This window comes from Pleurodeles waltl, chromosome 4_1, assembly GCF_031143425.1.
Source record: "Pleurodeles waltl isolate 20211129_DDA chromosome 4_1, aPleWal1.hap1.20221129, whole genome shotgun sequence".
NCBI lineage: Eukaryota > Metazoa > Chordata > Amphibia > Caudata > Salamandridae > Pleurodeles > Pleurodeles waltl.
Genome location: NC_090442.1, coordinates 641,754,481 through 641,771,167, shown reverse-complemented (window position 1 = coordinate 641,771,167; position 16,687 = coordinate 641,754,481). Strand labels below are relative to the sequence as shown.

General features: G+C 48.0%; 1 protein-coding gene across 2 annotated transcripts in view; it reads left to right on the top strand.

Moving 5' to 3' along the window:
* Positions 1-16,687, top strand: part of SCAF11 (SR-related CTD associated factor 11) — an 828,633-nt gene that overhangs the window by 114,310 nt on the left and 697,636 nt on the right. For both annotated transcript variants that reach the window (XM_069229083.1, XM_069229082.1), the window contains exon 5: positions 15,858-15,952. In XM_069229083.1, the coding sequence (XP_069085184.1) occupies positions 15,858-15,952 (95 nt within the window). The remainder of the gene's footprint in view (positions 1-15,857; positions 15,953-16,687) is intronic.

The following is a 16,687-nucleotide window of genomic DNA, read 5'->3' as shown; positions in this document are numbered from 1 at the left end:
GAGATCAGAACAGTGTCTCGGTGGCAGGCTTGCAGAAACCAGTCAGCAAGCACACCAGAGGCTGGTAAGTTTTCAAGGGTCACCTCTAAGGTGCCCTTTGTGGGTGCATGTATTGATAAATCCATCACTGGAATCAGTGTTGGTTTATCATTACAAGATGTTTGACACTAATCAGCCCTGTTAAAATTGAATCCATCAGGTAGTTGGGGAACTTGCTTTCACTAGTGTCCGTTGCATGGTTAAAATGGCTTCTCTGGTCACTTGGACTTGCAGTAATGGAACTGACCAGCACAGGGGCATATCTGCTCTTGCAGGTATGCCCTCACATGTAAAAATAAGCACCCTGCCTTAGGGCTGTTAGGCAGTTGTAGGTGTGATATACAAATATTATATGCAGTGGTAGGGGACTTCATGGTGCATAGGGATGTGTGACATGTTGTGCTTTCACTTTTGTCTGCACCAAGACACGCAGTCTGGCATGTGCTTGGTGAGGGCCCCCCCAGGGTGACACAATTTGTGCTGCAGTCCTTAGGGACCCTCTGTAGTACCAGGGCTACCATTTATTAGGGACTTAACAATGGTGCTAACGGCTTTGCCAATTGTGGAAACAATTGTGCAGTTTTGGGAAAGATCTGTCACTGGGAGCATGTTAGCAGGAACCCAGTGCCCTTTCAGTCTAAATCACATCATGTACCAGGCAAAAAGAGGCACTTTCTGCAGACTCCTTTTTTACTCTAGCCAGTTGTAGGATCACAACTCTGTCTGTATAGTTCAGGAGCTGTAGAATGAAAGGACGAGGTGTGGACCGAGACAGGGACTCAGCCACCAGCAAGTGATGCACTCTTTCTTCTATGAAACAGTGGGAGATGTCTTTCGGGACCCAGGATAGCAGCCATGTGGTCATAAGTGAGTTGAATTTGCAACTTCGGTTCCCTCCAGTACCTCAGTGCTGAGGACATCGTGATGTCTGGAGCGGCCCGGCACGTCTTCAGCACAATTGTCCAATTGACTGGTAGTTTTAAGGAGCTGCAGTTCTTGTTGCTGAAATTTTCTTTATAGTGTCTTCCGTTTCAGAGTTTCTCCCTTCCGTCTGACTCTGGTTACAACATTGCAGAGGTCTTTTCTAAGAAGGCTGAGGTCTGTGCTAACCTCACTGATTTTAAGAGTTGCGGGTGTCTTCTGTAGCTTTTAGGATGGTTTGTGTCATCTTCTGTTGGGCCCACCTGCCCACAGAGAGTCAAGGTGCCCCAACTGGAGGGGAGAATTTTGCAAACTTGTCCCTAGTGGAATGCCCACATAATAAGCTGGCTTTGTCCTTAATCATGACCAGATGCGTAATGGACAGGCTGCGGGCCTCCTCCCCCCCCAGTCTTCTCTACATGAAGGGAGCCCGCTGAGCATGTCTGTGCAACATTTGCTGCACTTGCTGCTCCTTGTCTTGTAAGCACGTTCATGCGTCTGATTGACTCCTAAGGGTTAGGTCAGGATGTTTTTGCTTTAACCAGGGTTGTGCATCATTTTTATCACACCTAGCACAAGCTCACGTAAACCCTAATGATTGAAGAAAAAAAACTGTTACTTTGCCCATCTCTATCTTGTTCCTTCACTTTTAGCTTCTGGAGGTTGTTCCAGCTGAGAGACTTCCAGTATAATTGTTGCAAATGGTGCTTGACACAAGTAGCTTTGAGAGCAAATAGCAAACCTCTTCGGGGCCCTTGGGGAGGCAGTGAAGATTTCATCAGTGCATGTGTGTATGTGATAGGGGCCGGAGTTCAGAATAAAAGACATTTGTGTTTTTGTCAGAAATAGAGAGGACCGATATTCATACGACTTGAGAACAGCTGGTCAGATATGGAGCAAGTGACAGGGGAAGCTTTCACATCACTTCTGGGTGTTGAGAAACAATCTACAGTCGATGAATCAAAGTCCAGAGTCAAAAATGATTACTGAAATTACCACATTGCTTGTGAAGGTCTCGTCTAATCCGGGTCTCAGGAGTGCTAGATGTAAAGGGGCTTGTGAAGAAAGGTGGGTGCACAGTTCTACTGAGCTGGTGAAGAATCTCAAGGCAGTGTGAGCACCTTTTGCCGAGATCATTTAAAGATCTCTCTCTGACCCAGAGGGTTTCTTTCTTTCAATCAATCAGTGGATTTATAAAGTGCGGCTTCTCACCACTGGGGGTATCCAGGTGCTATGGGTTGTTGCTGAGGGCTTGTGGATTCTGTCGAAGAGCCATGTCTTGAGCTTCTTTCTGAAGTCGGAGAGGGTGAGAGTGGTGTGCAGGGCGAGGTCATTCCAGGTACTGGCGGTGAGGTAAGAGAAGGATCGTCCATCGCTCCAGCGAACTTTCGGGACTTGGGCAAGGGTTGTGGAACAGAAGTCCCTGGTGGGCCGGTGGAAGGAGAGTCTGTGGTTGATGAGTTTGAGTCCGAGGTTGTGGAGGGCTTCGTATGGGAGGGTGAGAATCCTGAATTTGCACCTCTTGTGTATAGGCAGCCAGTGGAGATCTGAGGTGGGATCTCATGCAGATCCGCCTGGCGAGGACGAGTCTTGCAGCAGCGTTCTGGATGGTTTGGAGGCAGCGGATGAGCTAAGTAGGGAGTCGGACGTGAAGAACTTTCCCATAGCCCAGTCTGTTGTCAATGATGACCTGGGTTACCGTCTTCCTCGTTTCAATGGGGATCCATCTGAAAATCTTCCTACGCATGCGGAGGTTGTGGAAACAGGTAGAAACCACAGGGTTTATCTTACATTTGAAGGTGAGTTTACTGTAGGTGATGACTCTGAGGTTGCAGGCGTGGTCAGTCAGGGTTTGTCCGAGAGTGGAGTGCCACCATGAGTCTTTCCAGGGGAGTTGTTTCCAAAGATGATCACCTTGGTCTTGTCCGTATTTAGTTTTAGGCAGTTGGATCTCATCCGTTTGGCTATGTGGGTCATGGCGTTGTTGAAGTTGGTTCTGGGTGAGGCCGTGGGTTTTGGAGAGGGAGAGGTATAAGTTGTGTGTCGTTGGCGTATGAGATGAGTCCATGGGAGCGAACAGTGTCCGCTAACTGTTATGGAGGTGTTAAAAATGGTATGGGGCTGAGTGAGGACGCCTGGGGGACACCACATATGATGCTGTTTGGTTCTGAGGTGAAGGGAGGGCAGTTGACTCTCTCGATGCGTCTTGTGAAGAAGGCGTAGATCCATTTGAGGGCATTGCTTTGTATCCCGATGTGGTGGAGTCTGGAGGTTGAGGATGTGGTGGGAGATGGGATCAAAAATAGCAGAGAGGTCGAGGAGGATCAGGGCTGCATTTTCTCCGTGGTTGAGGACGGCTCTGCTGTCCGTTGGAGGTATTAGGGTGGTCTCTGTGCTGTAGTTGGTGCGGAAACCGCACTGGGAGGAGTCCAACAGATTGTGTCTTTCCAGATGGCTGGAGAGCTGTTGGTTGATGGCTTTTTTCAAGACCTTCGCCTGGAAGGGGAGAAGAGATACTGGGCAGTAATCGTTTAGTTCGCTGAGGTCAGAGGATGGTTTCTTTAGGAGTGGCTTGACCACTGCTTTCGTCCAAGCATTGGGAATGGAGGCAGTCCTGATAGGTGTTGAGGATGGGGGCGAGGTTTCCTTCTGTCCCAGGTTGGCGATGTGGGGCGTGAGCCGGAATGTGCCCAACTCACGAGGGCTGCTCTCTGTTGGATAGACAGAGGGTTCCAGTCAGTGATGGGGTGGTTGGCAACGCCGCCTGGATGGTTCAACATGTGGTTGGTGCTGGTGGGTTGGTGGTCAAAGTTGCTGTGTATGGATGTGATTTTGTTGTGGAAGTCAGCCAGGGCGTCGCAGAAGGTCTGAGAGGGTTGGATTGTGTATTCAGAGGCTGCTGGGCTGAAGAACTCTTTAATGATCTTGAAACGTTCCTTCGGACGTGTAAGGAAATGGCTCCCTGTTGCAGTTACCCCCCACTTTTTGCCTGATACTGATGCTGACTTGACTGAGAAGTGTGCTGGGACCCTGCTAACCAGGCCCCAGCACCAGTGTTCTTTCACCTAAAATGTACCATTGTTTCCACAATTGGCACAACCCTGGCACCTAGATAAGTCCCTTGTAACTGGTACCCCTGGTACCAAGGGCCCTGATGCCAGGGAAGGTCTCTAAGGGCTGCAGCATGTCTTATGCCACCCTAGGGACCCCTCACTCAGCACAGACACACTGCTTGCCAGCTTGTGTGTGCTGGTGGGGAGAAAATGACTAAGTCGACATGGCACTCCCCTCAGGGTGCCATGCCAACCTCCCACTGCCTGTGGCATAGGTAAGTCACCCCTCTAGTAGGCCTTACAGCCCTAAGGCAGGGTGCACTATACCACAGGTGAGGGCATATGTGCATGAGCACTATGCCCCTACAGTGTCTAAGCAAAACCTTAGACATTGTAAGTGCAGGGTAGCCATAAGAGTATATGGGCTGGGAGTCTGTCAAAAACGAACTCCACAGCTCCATAATGGCTACACTGAATACTGGGAAGTTTAGTATCAAACTTCTCAGAATAATAAACCCACACTGATGCCAGTGTTGGATTTATTAAAAAATGCACACAGAGAGCATCTTAGAGATGCCCCCTGTATTTTACCCAATGGTTCAGTGTAGGCTGACTGGTTCCAGCAGCCTGCCACAACCGAGACAAGTGGCTGGCCCCATGGGGAGAGTGCCTTTGTCACTCTGAGGCCAGTAACAAAGCCTGCACTGGGTGGAGATGCTAACACCTCCCCCAGGCAGGAGCCGTCACACCTGGCGGTGAGCCTCAAAGGCTCACCCCTTTTGTGCCAGCACTGCAGGACACTCCAGCTAGTGGAGTTGCCCGCCCCCTCCGGCCACGGCCCCCACTTTTGGCGGCAAGGCCAGAGAAAATAATGAGAATAACAAGGAGGAGTCACTGGCCAGTCAGGACAGCCCCTAAGGTGTCCTGAGCTGAAGTGACTCTAACTTTTAGAAATCCTCCATCTTGCAGATGGAGGATTCCCCCAATAGAGATAGGAATGTGACCCCCTCCCCTTGGGAGGAGGCACAAAGAGGGTGTACCCACCCTCAGGGCTAGTAGCCATTGGCTACTAACCCCCCAGACCTAAACACGCCCTTAAATTTAGTATTTAAGGGCTCCCCTGAACCTAAGAATTTAGATTCCTGCAACTTACCGAAGAAGAAGACTGCTGAGCTGAAAACCCCTGCAGAAGAAGAAAGAAGACACCAACTGCTTTGGCCCCAGTCCTACCGGCCTGTCTCCTGCCTTCTAAAGAACCCTGCTCCAGCGACGCTTTCTCCAGGACCAGCGACCTCTGAATCCTCAGAGGACTGCCCTACTTCCAAGAGACCAAGAAACTCCAGAGGACAGCGGCACTGTTCCAAAAGAACTGCAACTTTGTTTCAAGGAGCAGCTTTAAAGACCCCTGCAACTCACCGCAAGAAGCGTGAGACTTGCAACACTGCACCCGGCGACCCCGACTCGACTGGTGGAGAAACAACGCTTCAGGGAGGACCCTCCGGCGACTCTACGACTGTGAGTAACCAAAGTTGTCCCCCCTGAGCCCCCACAGCGACGCCTGCAGAGGGAATCCCGAGGCTCCCCCTGACCGCGACTGCCTTAACTCCATTTCACGACGGCTGGAAAAGACTCTGCACCCGCAGCCCCCAGCACCTAAAGGAACGGAACTCCTGTGCAGGAGTGACCCCCAGGAGGCCCTCTCCCTTGCCCAGGTGGTGGCTACCCCGAGGAGCCCCCCCCTTGCCTGCCTGCGACGCTGAAGAGATCCCTGGATCTCTCATTGATTTACATTGCAAACCCGACACTTGTTTCTACACTGCACCCGGCCGCCCCAGTGCCGCTGAGGGTGTACTTTTTGTGTGAACTCGTGTACCCCCCCGGTGCCCTACAAAACCCCCCTGGTCTGCCCTCCGAAGACGCGGGTACTTACCTGCAGGCAGACCGGAACCGGGGCACCCCCTTCTCTCCATTGCAGCCTATGCGTTTTGGGCACCTCTTTGACCTCTGCACCTGACCGGCCCGGAGCTGCTGGTGTGGTAACTTTGGGGTTGCTCTGAACCCCCAACGGTGGGCTACCTTGGACCAAAAACTGAAACCTGTAAGTGACTTACTTACCTGTGAAAACTAACATTACTTTACCTCCCCCAGGAACTGTGAAAATTGCACTAAGTGTCCACTTTTAAAACAGCTTATTGTGTTTTATGTCAAAAGTATACATGCTAATGTAATGATTCAAAGTTCCTAAAATACTTACCTGCAATACCTTTCAAATGAGATATTACATGTAAAATTTGAACCTGTGGTTCTTAAAATAAACTAAGAAAAGATATTTTTCTATAACAAAACCTATTGGCTGGATTTGTCTCTGAGTGTGTGTTCCTCATTTATTGCCTGTGTGTATGTACAACAAATGCTTAACACTACTCCTTTGATAAGCCTACTGCTCGACCACACTACCACAAAATAGAGCATTAGTATTATCTCTTTTTGCCACTATCTTACCTCTAAGGGGAACCCTTGGACTCTGTGCATACTATTCCTTACTTTGAAATAGTGCATACAGAGCCAACTTCCTACAGGACGGTTGTTGCTTTCCTCGATGCAGCTGTGTAGGGCAACCTTTTTTTGCTTCTCTGAGGTAAAGATGATGTTTGTTCAGTGCATTTTTTTTTTTTTTTTTAACGTGATGTGGTCTGCATGGTTTCTGCTGCTGCGCCATTCTCAAGTCGTTTGCAATTTTTCTTGAGTGTGTGGAGTTCGGGGGTGAACCATCTGGCGGGATTGCTGAATTTTCTGATGGTAGACTTCCTTATAGGGGTGTGACTTTGTCAGCTGCATGGAGGATCCATTCAGATAGATTGAGGACATCTTGCTCGAGGATGCCAGTGAAGATGGGTTTGCTGGAGTTGAGGGTGGTGGTCCATTGGGTGTTAGTGATTTTACCCCAACTGCGGAGGAGGTGGAGGAGGGGTGTTTTCTTCTTACATTACCTGTTAATGGTATTGTATTGATGAGGGGAAAAATACCAGATAGGACATTAAATGCTAGTCATTGCAAGTGATTTCCCACGGTTTCTATTAAAGGAACCCCAGAGCTCTAATTTCTCTCATGTTTTAAATCAGGTGTCAGGCAGATGTTAAAAAGCAACATGCAATACATCTAGTTAATAACTGACAGAAGTATGGTATTGAAAGCACATTGAAAAATGAGTGATCAGCTTTAATTAAATATTTCCAAGCACTTGTGTATTTTATTAAACCAAAATAGTATTACAAACCATTTCCTTTGTGTTACAGAAAAAGATTCAATTAATTCAATATTTAAATAGACATTTAAATTTGCAGTATTGTCAAGCAGAGAGCTCAACCTCTGTTTTGTCAGATGTAAATTTTGGGTAATCCGGTTGTTTTTTGCTTCCCTCTATAGACAGGACTACAAGTGCCAGAATGCAATGCATCAACTAGTTACACCTGAAATGTAAAAATGTGAGGCCACTATGTAGGGTCTATCGGATGATTTCTAGTACACATATACATTTAATTGTTTCCACAAATTAGATATGTTTTCATACTGGAATAACTAGAATGTTCAGCAGCGTTGCAATTTTAGTCAATAAAATCCTTCTCTCGTGCATTACAAGGGAGTCTGTGATACCACAGCATTGTCTATGGGCCTGTGAGGAAGGGGACCCAGCACATATTTTTTTGGGCAGACGATAATGCCAGGCTGCTGTAAGGGAATTATTGCTGAAAGGGGAGTCTGAAAGGTGTTACTGAATTGCAGAGTGGGTTTAGTGCATATTACAAAAGGCACTTTGTGGTTGCAAACCCTATGACTTTGCGAATCGCAGCGACTTGGAATCCAAAATGTTTTGCTTTTTAGGTTTTATGTTTTACATTTGACTTTTTTCAGGAAAATATTTACTTTTCTGTTTTGTGTACCTGAAAACAAAATACAAATATAATAAAAAGGAGTTAGATCTGCTTGTTTCACTATGGGCAGTCTAATCGCTAGATTATAATTCATCCCACAAATATATATATTTACTGTATGTATTGTAATGGGGAGATGTGGCGGGGGCCCCACCAGTATATCTCGCAAGGAGGCCCTCAAGTTTTTTTTTTTACGCCACTGATCAAGGACGCCTTTGAGAAAGGGAACATGACCAGGGGTCCTCCGAGATCAAAGTAGAAATTAGAGCTGCAGGACTGCCCAGCTCAATTCCCAATAGCTGCCTGTGTTAGGTGGGGGGAGGGTGTTGGTACTAAATAGAGTGTGCCGGAACTGACATTAGCCAGAAGCGCACAAGCCACTCTACACTGCCCAGTGGGATATTCTGCTGCCAGTGGCCAACCTCCTGCGCTCCCTTGTCACTCTTTCTTTATCTGTGACCCTCCAGTAGAGCCTCTGGCCTGCTGAATGGTGCACTTCGGGTCACGCCGCCTCAGGCAAGTGCCTGCCGCCTCTGGAGTGTCACGGCACTGCTGCCTTAGCCTCAGTAGGAACACCAGAAGTCTCTGAGGACCCAGGCAGTCCAAGGAGTGCCTGATACTATGCAGCTGATGCAGCTGTATTGCCTTAGCAGTTTGCTCCGCAGTATGTTGGCAAGGGCCACGCTCTGATGTGTGCCTCACACCTGAGTGGCCTTCGCTCCTCTAATCCATCTGGCTTACAGATCGGCCATCAAATGTCACATTGAGGAGCGGATTAAATATCATGGAAGAATATAAGACCTGTTCAGGGCTGTTGGTGGGAATCTAGGAAAGCAGTGCCACCATCTTCAGTGGCTAAGCCATGCTCCCTGAGACATTTGTTGTGATGCGTATTTGTAGCGTGCTATCGCCTGTGGAGGTATCGTATCATCAGTAAAACTTGCCTACAGTGAGTGCGTCACAATGCTTGGTGAGAAAACTTCACTCCATCTTTTGAATGAACAGATGGCCACTAAAATATAACACAAATTATTACACGATGGCTTATCCATGTTTAATTTTGTGGAAGGACCTTCTGATATTCCCCACAGAACTCATGGGCACCCATGTCTTTACCTGCTGGTAGATACACACCTTTCTTGCAGGGTTTCAGCTAAAATGAAGATTAAACCCATATTTCGTAAACATCAGTCATGCCATCACATCTTACATGTGTTTTGTGAAGCTGTTGCCTAATCAAATCATGCAATCTCCACTCTTGTGTTCTGCACATTTCACAACAGGCCATTCTCTATGGTAACTGTGAAGCACTTAGCAAATCCTGAAGTTGTGATCCATTATTGATGGGTCCTCCAGCTGTTACCACAACTAACTAAAATCATGGACCACTCCAAAACCATACTGACTGTCAATATACATTGTAATACTCACCATGCTCATGTAATTGCAATCAATTCTGCTACTTGTGCCGAAGCTACATTACACTAGCACAATGCTTCTAAAATGTTTGTTACTGTGCAGACTGCACATTGTGCTTGAAGAGTTCCATGATGGTCTCTCAGACCAGAACCATGTACAAATAAAATGAAATCAGCCAACTTTAGTACATCTTGAATGTCTGGTCATATTAATATGGTCATGATCATTATTCTCATTAGCCATGTCTTTAGCTTTCCTCTTTGGCAAAGGAGTATGTAGCATAATTTAGAGCATTGCAGAGTTTTATTGAGATGTTCTCTGCCGTCAAGACAACTTGCTCATATTTAGTCAAGCAGCTGTTTGTGTGATGCTGAGTTGTGTGTATGAGTTAGCAATGTCTCAAGTTAGAGTGGGACCAACACAATAGGCATATGCCTGATCACAATTGCCTTACTTTGTTCAGTTGCCCAATACGTTGCTGCAATAATCTTCATCTAACAAGGAAGAGCATGGGCTACAGGATACAGTGTTGCAGAGAAATAAGTAATCAGCCACTTTGCTGCTCCATTCTGTTGGGGTAAGAGCAGAAACTGTAATTGAGTTTTCCTGGAGCTGGCGCGTTACACAAACTGTCCGAGCTTCAGAAAGGCTTGCTTGCATTCAACGTTCCAGGACACCCGGTCCCCCACATTGTGGACCAGCCTCTGTACAAGGCTTCACAATGAAGGAAAGGTTTTGAATCTACCAACAACGGTAGCCAACCATTCTTTCAAACATCCTTTTGTGTGTCTATGTAGTTTATGTAACCATTCTCAGATCACATAAGTGCGTTCTTTGGACACCTTCCTCACTCGCTTCTCAATTTGGTGACCTGAATAAATGACTTATTTTTGACAGTTCTGCCTTTTAATAGGGGTCACTTTAGACCCTTTCTCAGCCAAATGATTTTATTAAGTAATAGTATCTAACTTACAGCCTTCTTCTGTTTTGGATACTATTAGCAAATCATCCATATACTGCATAAAATCTGAGTCACTGTAAGGAAATGCCTCCTTGGCATGGTTACCCCCTGACTTTTTGCCTTTGCTGATGCTAAGTTTTGATTTGAAAGTGTGCTGATGCCTGCTAACCAGGCCCCAGCACCAGTGTTCTTTCCCTAACCTGTACTTTTGTTTCCACAATTGGTACACCCTGGCATCCAGGTAAGTCCCTTGTAACTGGTACCCCTGGTACCAAGGGCCCTGATGCCAGGGAAGGTCTCGAAGGGCTGCAGCATATCTTATGCCACCTTGGGGACCCCTCACTCGGCACAGACACACTGCTTACCAGCTTGTGTGTGCTGGTGAGAACAAAACGAGTAAGTCGACATGGCACTCCCCTCAGGGTGCCATGCCAACCTCACACTGCCTATGCAGTATAGATAAGTCACCCCTCTAGTAGGCCTTACAGCCCTAAGGCAGGGTGCACTATACCATAGGTGAGGGCACCAGTACATGAGTACTGTGCCCCTACAGTGTCTAAGCCAAACCTTAGACATTGTAAGTGCAGGGTAGCCATAAGAGTATATGGTCTGGGAGTCTGTCAAACACGGACTCCACAGCACCATAATGGCTACACTGAAAACTGGGAAGTTTGGTATCAAACTTTTCAGCACAATAAATGCACACTGATGCCAGTGTACATTTTATTGTGAAATACACCCCAGAGGGCACCTCAGAGGTGCCCCCTGAAACCTTAACCGACTATCTGTGTAGGCTGACTGGTTCCAGCAGCCTGCCACAACCGAGACATGTTGCTGGCCCCATGGGGAGAGTGCCTTTGTCACTCTGAGGCCAGTAACAAAGCCTGCACTGGGTGGAGAGGCTAACACCTCCCCCAGGCAGGAGCTGTCACACCTGGCGGTGAGCCTCAAAGGCTCACCCCTTTGTGCCAGCACCGCAGGACACTCCAGCTAGTGGAGTTGCCCACCCCCTCCGGCCACGGCCCCCACTTTTGGCGGCAAGGCCGGAGAAAATAATGAGAATAACAAGGAGGAGTCACTGGCCAGTCAGGACAGCCCCTAAGGTGTCCTGAGCTGAAGTGACTCTAACTTTTAGAAATCCTCCATCTTGCAGATGGAGGATTCCCCAATAGGATTAGGGATGTGACCCCCTCCCCTTGGGAGGAGGCACAAAAGAGGGTGTACCCACCCTCAGGGCTAGTAGCCATTGGCTACTAACCCCCCAGACCTAAACACGCCCTTAAATTTAGTATTTAAGGGCTCCCCTGAACCTAAGAATTTAGATTCCTGCAACTTACCGAAGAAGAAGACTGCTGAGCTGAAAACCCCTGCAGAAGAAGAAAGAAGACACCAACTGCTTTGGCCCCAGTCCTACCGGCCTGTCTCCTGCCTTCTAAAGAACCCTGCTCCAGCGACGCTTTCTCCAGGACCAGCGACCTCTGAATCCTCAGAGGACTGCCCTGCTTCCAAGAGACCAAGAAACTCCAGAGGACAGCGGCACTGCTCCAAAAGAACTGCGACTTTGTTTCAAGGAGCAGATTTAAAGACCCCTGCAACTCCCCGCAAGAAGCGTGAGACTTGCAACACTGCACCTGGCGATCCCGACTCGACTGGTGGAGAACCAACACCTCAGGGAGGACCCTCCGGCGACTCCGAGTCCGTGAGTAACCAAAGTTGTCCCCCCTGAGCCCCCACAGCGACGCCTGCAGAGGGAATCCCGAGGCTCCCCCTGACCGCGACTGCCTGAAACTCCATTTCCCGACGGCTGGAAAAGACCCTGCACCTGCAGCCCCCAGCACCTAAAGGAACGGAACTCCTGTGCAGGAGTGACCCCCAGGAGGCCCTCTCCCTTGCCCAGGTGGTGGCTACCCCGAGGAGCCCCCCCCCTTGCCTGCCTGCAACTCTGAAGAGATCCCTTGATCTCTCATTGAACAACATTGAAAACCCGACGCGTGTTTGCACACTGCACCCGGCCGCCCCCGCGCTGCTGAGGGTGTACTTTCTGTGCTGACTTGTGTCCCCCCCCGGTGCCCTACAAAACCCCCCTGGTCTGCCCTCCGAAGACGCGGGTACTTACCTGCTGGCAGACCGGAACCGGGGCACCCCCTTCTCTCCATTGCAGCCTATGCGTTTTGGGCACCTCTTTGACCTCTGCACCTGACCGGCCCTGAGCTGCTGGTGTGGTAACTTTGGGGTTGCTCTGAACCCCCAACGGTGGGCTACCTTGGACCAAAAACTGAAACCTGTAAGTGACTTACTTACCTGACAAAACTAACAAAACTTACCTCCCCCAGGAACTGTGAAAATTGCACTGTCCACTTTTAAAACAGCTATTTGTGTTTTATGTGAAAAGTATATATGCTACTGTAATTATTCAAAGTTCCTAAAGTACTTACCTGCAATACCTTTCAAATGAGATATTACATGTAGAATTTGAACCTGTGGTTCTTAAAATAAACTAAGAAAATATATTTTTCTATAGCAAAACCTATTGGCTGGATTTGTCTCTGAGTGTGTGTTCCTCATTTATTGCCTGTGTGTATGTACAACAAATGCTTAACACTACTCCTTTGATAAGCCTACTGCTCGACCACACTACCACAAAATAGAGCATTAGTATTATCTCTTTTTGCCACTATCTTACCTCTAGGGGGAACCCTTGGACTCTGTGCATGCTATTCCTTACTTTGAAATAGCACATACAGAGCCAACTTCCTACAATGGAGAACTAGGATTACATATATGTAAGGAAATGCCTCCTTGGCATGGTTGCCCCCTGACTTTTTGCCTTTGCTGATGCTATGTTTACAATTGAAAGTGTGCTGAGGCCTGCTAACCAGGCCCCAGCACCAGTGTTCTTTCCCTAACCTGTACTTTTGTATCCACAATTGGCAGACCCTGGCATCCAGATAAGTCCCTTGTAACTGGTACTTCTAGTACCAAGGGCCCTGATGCCAAGGAAGGTCTCTAAGGGCTGCAGCATGTCTTATGCCACCCTGGAGACCTCTCACTCAGCACAGACACACTGCTTACCAGCTTGTGTGTGCTAGTGAGGACAAAACGAGTAAGTCGACATGGCACTCCCCTCAGGGTGCCACGCCAGCCTCTCACTGCCTATGCAGTATAGGTAAGACACCCCTCTAGCAGGCCTTACAGCCCTAAGGCAGGGTGCACTATACCATAGGTGAGGGTACCAGTGCATGAGCATGGTACCCCTACAGTGTCTAAACAAAACCTTAGACATTGTAAGTGCAGGGTAGCCATAAGAGTATATGGTCTGGGAGTCTGTCAAACACGAACTCCACAGCACCATAATGGCTACACTGAAAACTGGGAAGTTTGGTATCAAACTTCTCAGCACAATAAATGCACACTGATGCCAGTGTACATTTTATTGTAAAATACACCACAGAGGGCACCTTAGAGGTGCCCCCTGAAACTTAACCGACTATCTGTGTAGGCTGACTAGTTTTAGCAGCCTGCCACAAACCGAGACATGTTGCTGGCCCCATGGGGAGAGTGCCTTTGTCACTCTGAGGCCAGTAACAAAGCCTGCACTGGGTGGAGATGCTAACACCTCTCCCAGGCAGGAATTGTCACACCTGGCGGTGAGCCTCAAAGGCTCACCTCCTTTGTGCCAACCCAGCAGGACACTCCAGCTAGTGGAGTTGCCCGCCCCCTCCGGCCAGGCCCCACTTTTGGCGGCAAGGCCGGAGAAAATAATGAGAATAACAAGGAGGAGTCACTGGCCAGTCAGGACAGCCCCTAAGGTGTCCTGAGCTGAGGTGACTCTAACTTTTAGAAATCCTCCATCTTGCAGATGGAGGATTCCCCCAATAGGGTTAGGATTGTGACCCCCTCCCCTTGGGAGGAGGCACAAAGAGGGTGTACCCACCCTCAGGGCTAGTAGCCATTGGCTACTAACCCCCCAGACCTAAACACGCCCTTAAATTTAGTATTTAAGGGCTACCCTGAACCCTAGAAAATTAGATTCCTGCAACAAGAAGAAGGACTGCCCAGCTGAAAACCCCTGCAGCGGAAGACCAGAAGACGACAACTGCCTTGGCTCCAGAAACTCACCGGCCTGTCTCCTGCCTTCCAAAGATCCTGCTCCAGCGACGCCTTCCGAAGGGACCAGCGACCTCGACATCCTCTGAGGACTGCCCCTGCTTCGAAAAGACAAGAAACTCCCGAGGACAGCGGACCTGCTCCAAGAAAAGCTGCAACTTTGTTTCCAGCAGCTTTAAAGAACCCTGCAAGCTCCCCGCAAGAAGCGTGAGACTTACAACACTGCACCCGGCGACCCCGACTCGGCTGGTGGAGATCCGACACCTCAGGAGGGACCCCAGGACTACTCTGATACTGTGAGTACCAAAACCTGTCCCCCCTGAGCCCCCACAGCGCCGCCTGCAGAGGGAATCCCGAGGCTTCCCCTGACCGCGACTCTTTGAATCTAAAGTCCCGACGCCTGGGAGAGACCCTGCACCCGCAGCCCCCAGGACCTGAAGGACCGGACTTTCACTGGAGAAGCGACCCCCAGGAGTCCCTCTCCCTTGCCCAAGTGGAGGTTTCCCCGAGGAACCCCCCCCTTGCCTGCCTGCAGCGCTGAAGAGATCCCGAGATCTCTCATAGACTAACATTGCGAACCCGACGCTTGTTTCTACACTGCACCCGGCCGCCCCCGCGCCGCTGAGGGTGAAATTTCTGTGTGGACTTGTGTCCCCCCCGGTGCCCTACAAAACCCCCCTGGTCTGCCCTCCGAAGACGCGGGTACTTACCTGCAAGCAGACCGGAACCGGGGCACCCCCTTCTCTCCATTCTAGCCTATGTGTTTTGGGCACCACTTTGAACTCTGCACCTGACCGGCCCTGAGCTGCTGGTGTGGTGACTTTGGGGTTGCTCTGAACCCCCAACGGTGGGCTACCTTGGACCAAGAACTGAACCCTGTAAGTGTCTTACTTACCTGATAAAACTAACAAATACTTACCTCCCCTAGGAACTGTGAAAATTGCACTAAGTGTCCACTTTTAAAACAGCTATTTGTCAATAACTTGAAAAGTATACATGCAATTTTGATGATTTGAAGTTCCTAAAGTACTTACCTGCAATACCTTTCGAATGAGATATTACATGTAGAATTTGAACCTGTGGTTCTTAAAATAAACTAAGAAAAGATATTTTTCTATATAAAAACCTATTGGCTGGATTTGTCTCTGAGTGTGTGTACCTCATTTATTGTCTTGTGTATGTACAACAAATGCTTAACACTACTCCTTGGATAAGCCTACTGCTCGACCACACTACCACAAAATAGAGCATTAGTATTATCTATTTTTACCACTATTTTACCTCTAAGGGGAACCCTTGGACTCTGTGCATGCTATTCCTCACTTTGAAATAGCACATACAGAGCCAACTTCCTACAATATATCTAACTTTTTGTTTTATCTGTTCTTAAAACCATTTTTTGTGAACAACTTAATTTCTTTTCAGTTTCAGGTTGCTCAACATAAAACCACTCATGAAAAAGGAAATTGTACCTGTGATCAGAAGTCAAGCATCACTGCAAATAGTAAATGTTACATCAGGTCAGTGGATAAGTAGACGTGTTTATGCCGGCAATGTTTTAAAGCATTATTTTGTTTTGGCTGTGACTTCACCTTTTCAGGGGAAAAAGTGAAAGGAAAAAAAATAGCAGTCAAACACGATCCTTTCAACAATTACACTTATGACTACGGTTTACAAATGGCTTTCATCTAGCTTCCTGTCAACACATAGTTATGGTTATAGATTAGACTGCTGAAGGCAGTTTCTAAGTTCAGCACTCCCTAGATGATGGGTTATCCTTATCAGTAGTGAATAGTAGATCTCATGTAGCTCATGTTTACATTTAGGTTTTGAATACTGTGAACAAGCCACATTCTAGTAGTTTTCACAATGGAGGGCCACTGACTTTTCTTGTCTGAGGTTTATTGCTGGAGCTGGGGATGGACACTTTCATCAGTCAGTCTGCAAGTTGTCCCCCACATGTTGTGTGCTGTTTTGAGGTGTCTTTGTAAAAAAAATTCCACAGCTACCTGCTGTCTCCATTGTAATTAAAAGGTGGCACTGCTGAAGGAGGGCGCTGAATTAGGAGTGAGATTCTTATACTGGTAAATTAGAAGCCTCTCTAAATCAGGTTAAAAAGCAGAGGCAGAGTGGTGAAGCTGGAAAAACATGGCCATAATGCTGACTATATAAGGTTAGTTAAATTAGATGGACAAGTTAAACGCATTATGAAGAATATAACTAAAAAAAGACAGAGCTTCATCATGCAAGCTGCG